At 34.2% G+C, this 7459-nt stretch overlaps 1 protein-coding gene across 1 annotated transcript in view; it reads right to left on the reverse strand.

Moving 5' to 3' along the window:
- The window catches only part of MAP4 (microtubule associated protein 4), a 189143-nt gene that overhangs the window by 82872 nt on the left and 98812 nt on the right, over positions 1–7459 (reverse strand). Inside the window, exons 4-5 of the mRNA XM_044066069.1 lie at positions 2172–2253; positions 1670–1782 (exon numbers count right to left, since the gene is read on the reverse strand). Of these exons, the coding sequence (XP_043922004.1) occupies positions 1670–1782; positions 2172–2253 (195 nt within the window). The remainder of the gene's footprint in view (positions 1–1669; positions 1783–2171; positions 2254–7459) is intronic.

Below are 7459 nucleotides of genomic sequence, written 5' to 3' on the forward strand. Positions count from 1 at the left end.
ACCTTAATTCTTTCGGTCTCCACTTGCACACTGTGCAACTCTTAAGCTATTCACTTAACCAAACATTGCTCCTGGTCACTGGTGTCCAGTGGGCTTACTTGCTTAATGGTTTACAAAAAAAAAAAAAACAACACCATGATCTTCATCTTAAAGTAACATCTTTCTTATTTCACTCTTTTGCCTAGGTAACAATTTCCTTTTCTCACACTTCCTCCTCCTCCTCAGGCACAATTCATTCCTTTTCTCACTCCTTCCTTAATTAAGCAGTAAAGCTCTTCCCGTGTTCCTAGCTCCTGTGACTGCACTTTCTGGCACTGTATTTCTCAACTAAGTCTACTTTGTAATCTTAGGACTCCTGTTCCTTTGGTATACTCAGTAACTTTTCACTGATGGTAAACCCACAAAAGGACTTATAGCAATTCAACCTCACCATTCTATAATCTGCAAACTCTAGCTATCCCCACTGTAGAGACAGTGCTGGTCCATCCAGCATCCTGATCAACAAACAAATATCTTACTTCATTCCTCATCACTGCCCTCATGCACACTGCCTTTTTTCTCATCCTAAATGTCCACTGCCACACCACTACTGCAAGATGCTACTTCCAAACACTGCTCATGTTTCAGTTAACACTTGCAAAGTTTATGCCTGCCTGCAAAAACACAGTTAACATTTTTATTTTGGCTTCTGGGCACTGCAAACATCCCACCTTTCACTCAATTACTTATTTCCTTAACTGCCTCCTGCATTTCCTCACCATATACACATGTCTACACTATGGCTATTGCAAAGTTGCTGCTGCACTCTCTACATTCCACTTTAAGCCAAGTTCAGAGAATGCTCATCCCAAACAAACTGGAATGAAAGTGGCTCACAATCATATAGCTTCTAAGCCTCCTCAGTGAGTGGAAGGGTGTTGATGATCGAAAGATAGTGGAGCAAACTGTGCAAAAAAATTGGATTAAATCTAAAGCAATACTTTGGTCAGTTACATCTTAGGAATAACCAAGAGAGCAGGCAGCAGAAAGTTTTTCTACTTAAAAAGATACATGCAGTAATACTGATTATTCATCAACTAAAAAAGCAGAAACTGTGGGTCTATGGTCACCCAGATGAAAGAGTAAAACATAGCTCTCAACCTGTTAAAGCAAGAAATCTGGACAAAGCCACACATGATGGGGGGAGGGGGATTAGGGACACTTTCTAAACATTGCTCTTACAAACTTGGGAAGCTGATAGGACAATGGGTTTTGCGTTAGCATGGGTTTCCTGAAGGATATGAAGTCTGAAACTCAGATGCCTGCCATTATTTTTTTTACTTCAGTCCTCAATGATTTGCCCAGGGCTGGTCAGAAAACAATGAGAAACAGACCAAAAATATCTGGAAATTCAGCAAAATCTGGACAGTTGTGAGGTATGATAAAATGAAATATGAAAAACATACTTCTGAGGTTTAATTTTAAAACCAAACAAAAGTATATGATGATGATGATGATGTGTGTTCTTGATGAATTCACGGTCCATGATAGGCTGAGGGGATGTGCTGGACCACCACAACTAAGGTTAATTACCAAGAAGACACTCTGCACAAATTTCTTAGGTAAGCAACAAGCCTTATTTGGAGGCAAGGAGTTTGCTGCTTCCTTATGACCCATCATATTCATATACCTTGACAGTGCCTCCACCTGGTGAATGTTTAACGTTGTCCAAGGAGCCCACTTTTGACTGTGCCTTTTCCTTGAACTCTAATTTATGCGTCTCAATCTTGACCTCTCCGCCACCTGAAATTGAAGAAAGGTTACATATGAAAAGGCTGAACAAAAAGCCAAAAACAGTGGCATATGGCTTTGTTCTGCAAACAAAAATGCACACAAGTAAATATGTCAGTGCAGTATTTTTTTAGTAGTATACTAAACTGCATGCCAATTTGATGGAACTATGTTACGGAAAACACTACAGACAAGGCTCTAAGTAAATACAGTTTAGACTATTATTGTAAAGATTTATAACTGTTCACTTATACCCAAGAAAAGAAAGCACAGAAGCTCTGCTTTACACACATCCAACTTGCATCAACATTTTTCCTTTACCAGTGCTTATCAATAGTAAACATGCATTACAAACGTCTGCTTCCATACATGCAAGTCTTACAGTAGGTGCAAGGATATACCTGGTTTGTGCTTTATATTGGTTTTTGATCCACATTTGGAAGACACTTTGGATGTGTCAAGTTTTCTGTTTGTAATTTGTATCTACAAGCAAAAAATAAATAAAATAAAAATAAAGAATTTTCACAAAAAATAAAACATACCTGAAAAATGTCATCATTCACTCAAGGTAGCTGTGCCTGGCAGATGGAAGAAAGAATGCAAAATATCTGTTGCAGTGTTATGTTACTCTTTTCAGTTCAGCTGAGAATTTTGTAACAAAGCACAGGAGCAACTACATACACAACTCCTTAAACATGCACCCACCCAAGAAACATTCTATCCTTTCCTCTCCTGTGCAGGGTATTCATGGTTTATAAGCAGACACCCTAAAATTGACAGACTAGGGCAGATGCTCAGCAAATTATAAATCAGAAGCGCATGCTCCTTAGGATGCTGCCAGCAAGATAATCACATGGAAGGGAATAAGATGGATTTAGTCCTGGAAACAGTCAGTGGTTAAAGGAAAGGATCAGAAAAACAGGCAGACATTAAGCACTCTTGCTCCACCCAAGGGTGTAGCCAGGCATACTCTCTTTTTCACCAAAAAGGCCTTTTATTTGATTGAAATTCCATAAAGATTCCACTTCAATAAACAGTTTTACATAAAGATAATAACTGCAGGAAGTTCAAGTATAAAACATTTTCAATCATATTCTCAAACAAATGTTTCTATACAATAATTATTCAAACAATATACATTTACAATGTGTGTCTATGACTTTATTCTATTTATGTTTATAAACAGACTTGTAAAACTATTTAAATATGCATATAGTTATGTACACTTGCACCTACTGCTCTCTCTATGTGTATATATATATATATATATATATATATATATATATATATACACACACACACACACGTGTGTGTGTGTGTGTGTGTGTGTGTATATATATATATATATATATGTAGACGTGTGTGTGTGTGTGTATATGTGTGTGTATATATATATATATATATATATATCTACATACACATACCAAAAAAACTTGGGAGGCACTGGTTGAGACAGAGACCAGCTAACCAAAACAACCACAACATTAAAATGTAGCACTTGTTACTTTTCATTTCACAATACATAAATTCATCAGAAAGTAATGTTTGTCATTAACTCTATTTATACTCATTCCTTTAATATGGCCTGTCCAATGTCACAACATAATCAATGAATTCAGTCAAGAAGTAAAAATACCACTGAAGTAAAGCTAACATCTAGTCAATTCCTTATATTGACGTCTCATCTGAAGTAATGAAATATCTTAATATACCAATGATTATAATAAATATGTTAAATATTATACATATAAAATATTTATAACGAACAATTGAGCTTCAAAACATATAAAATGTACAACATATAAAACATAAAACACAAAAAAAAATGTGAATTCAAAAGGATTTACAAACAAGAATTTATAAAAACCTGTACTTGAGCAAGCTTTTAATGTTGGTATGTTCATTGAGACCTGGTGTGTGATCAGCTCTCAATAACATTTGTGACCTTAACCCACGGGTCTCTAATAACTTATTACACCCACCCCGTAAACAAGAAATCATTAATACGTTCAAGTACAAAAAAAAATGAAACTTTCTAAAGCCCTTACAAACTAGACTGTTTGCTTAATGCATTTAACACACTCTTATCTTTGATTGCCTTTAAATGTTCTCTAACTCTAACTTTAAGAGGCCTCGTGCTCTTACCAATGTAAAAACACTGGCAAGTGCTACAGAGGCTAACATGGACTATATTTTTTCAAAGACAACTGTAGTGACCATTACTAACAATGACTAAAGTGGGTGAAGTGGACTACATTTGTGTTACTCATAAATCTGCACTGTCTGCAAAAACCACAAGCAAAAGAGCCTGTCCTTGGTAATCTAAACTTGATGCTAGGGTGGAATTCTAGTAACATCTTCAATTTGGTGGGTTTCTTCATAACAAACTGTGGCTTATCCCCTATAACTTTAACTAAATCAGGGCTACCCATGATGACTTTCCAGATAGCTGTTACTATGTTTTTAATTACTTTACTATCCTTGGAAATCATAATAGGAAGTTTAAACAGTTGATCATCAGTGATGTCAGTTTTATCCCTTTGACTGACACTAACACTCTGAACACTGATCCTATTTTTTAATATAGGAGGGAACCCTGTCACACAGATGCATTTTAACTTCGTCTGCAATAAGTTTCAGATTATCAGATGGGTAGCCCCTTTCCAAAAACAGGTCTGCGATAAACTTCACCTCACAATCAAAACTTACATCATCACTAATGAACTGGCTTGCCTTCATAAACCTAGGATGGGCGCTATTAAAATATAAATAATTATTTCTAAAAGTGTCTTTCCTATATACAGCACTGTGAAAACACATCTGTGCTATCCATGTGAATGGAGAGATCTAAAAATTCACCTTCTCTCCACCACCACCAACTGTGAATTTTAACCAAGGCAGACTAGAATTTATATCTTGGACAAAAGTGTAAAAATCACTTGCTTCGCCACTCCAAATAAAAAACAAATAATCAATAAATCTCCTATACCAGCAAACATATTTAAAAAATGGGATAGTCTTTAAATAAATTAATTACCACCAACATAGTACAATGTTAGCAAATGAAGGTGCAACATGAGCATCCACGGCAACTCCAACTTTTTGTCTATAAATATTCCCGAACACAAAAATATTATAAACTAACTTCACTAATTTCTTACACAATTTAACAGTGATAACCTCTGATATACTAACTTGTGTGAGATGCGATTTCATTAATTCAACACCATCACCCACTTCTATAGGTAGTGTATAATGAAACGTCAACTGTACATAACTTTTCTTTACCTCCAAACTGATATTTTCTTAACTGATCTAAAAAAAGCCTATGAATCTTGAAAATCATGAAACATAAAACTCATTCTGCTGTACCACTGGATTTATATATATATATATATATATATATATATATATATATATATATATATATATAGATATATATATATATATATATATATTTATACACATGCACACACATATATATATATATATATATACATATATATATACATATATATATATATATATATATATATATATATCTACATATACATATATATTATACTTTAATATTTTGTCCAGTTAAGAAATGGTGGTAGTTTTATGTCTAGGACTAGACACAGTAGGTCTAAACTGTAGACTAGGTTGATTTTTATGAATTTTCGGTACACCAAATATTTTACCTAATTCAGCCTCGTCCACCGTCAACAATTCATATAATCAATGTATTTCTGGTTAAACAAATGAAAGAATTCAAAATCAAATTTCCTATTAATATTTGTATTCACTTTTTCATAAAACTGTTAATTGCATCTGCCTGAAATATGTTCAAATTATAGAACTGGACTGTAGGTTTGTTTTACATAACCTATCAAAATTGGCTTCACAATACTTGGCAAATGCATTGAGGGTCATATATTTAAGTTAGGGCAAATGTGCTGGGTTTAATTACACGCTTTTCTGCGTTGCAGCATTTTACCTGATGAAAAATGTATTCTAAATTCAATTTCCTAACATATAATTTAAAGTCTAAAATAAGGTCAGCATATCTTACCCTACTCAAGGGCACAAATGAAAAGCCTATTGAAAGTACTTCAATCTCTTGCACAGAAAAACAACTGTTTAGATAAATTAAAACTAGGACACACATCCTTGTTTAATGCCCTTTCCCTCTGCCCCCCCCCCCCACCTTTCCTTTTGTTCATACTGTTCATTACCTTGACACAAAGTCTGTTTTGGGTCGTGCTAACTGAAAATATGCTGTTTGTGCTGTACTATGACTACCTGTCATGTTTTCCTTAATTAAACCAGAAACACTCTGCTCAACAACACTGTGCATTATATGTAGGAGCGTTAACTGTAGTAGAGACATTTTCCAGGCGAGAAACATTGTTACCAATGGGTGCATTAACATTTGATGTCACATTTTTGACCACAAATGCTCAGTTGTTTGAATAAGCTTGAATATCTCAATACAGTTTTTTAGTCTTTCTACTAACTGTAGCTACATATTTTTTAACTTTGTTCCCACTATTCATATAACACGTTTTCGACAATTCAAAACAACCATGTTGAATTACGCAAGCATCTAATTGTTCTATTTCCACTTTGTTTACTCAAAACAATCACACATTGTGCTCTTTCAGCCATTTCAACACTTCGAGTCCAGTCTTATTATAAATCTTTATAAATGTTGCCCTGGTATGCAACACCGTTGGGGAAACAATACACGTGCAACCCCAACGGTACTATATTTAGTTCAAGACACTTAATGAAATAAAAATTCTCATACACAATGGCTTGATATCTGCAAATCAGTTTTTGAAGTTTGGAAATGATTTACATTCCAAGCTATTAGAATTGTCGGTTTTGTTATTAACGATTACTTCGTTGTCTGCAGTGTTGTAAAAAGGATTTTCACTAATTTTGTTGACAAAATCCAATACGAAACCAGGCTCCAACTAAATATCTTCAGCCACAAGTGTGGAATCACTTACATCACTTCTACTGCTAACATTCCACTTCCCATCTTTCCTAAAGGGACCAACACTGGTCTTGCTGTTCCTTTTTGCCACTTTACCAAAGGAAACACATAACTTACTTAAAATGCTGTTGAGTATGTTAAATGCAATAAGCAAACAGTCTAGTTTGTGAGGGCTTTATAAAGTTTTTATTTTGTACTTGGCCATATTAATAAATTCTTGTTTACAGGTGGGTGTAATAAGTACAAACCCACGAGTTAAGGTGATAGATTTTATTGAAAGCTGATCGTACACCAGGTCTCAATGAAGATACAAACATTAAAAGCTTGCTCAAGTACAAGATTTTATAAATTCTTGCTTGTAAATCCTTTTGAATTATTCTCATTGTTTTTTGTGTTTTATATTTAATATATTGTACATTTTCTATGTTTTGTAGCTCTATTGTGCGTTACAAATATTTTACATGTATTATATTTAATATATTTATTATAATCATTGGTATATTAAGTAGAGACGTCAATAGAAGGAATTGACTAGATGTTAGCTTTACTTCAATGTTATTTTTACTTAATGACCGAGTTCATTGATTAATTACGTTACGTCATTGGACAAGACAGATTAGAGGAATGAATACAAATAAAGAGTTAATGACAAACATATTACTTTCTGATTAAGTTCCGTAACATGAAATAAAGAGGAACAAAAGC

Source organism: Protopterus annectens, chromosome 3.part0, assembly GCF_019279795.1.
Source record: "Protopterus annectens isolate FY-2018-M chromosome 3.part0, PAN1.0, whole genome shotgun sequence".
Lineage (NCBI taxonomy): Eukaryota > Metazoa > Chordata > Ceratodontiformes > Protopteridae > Protopterus > Protopterus annectens.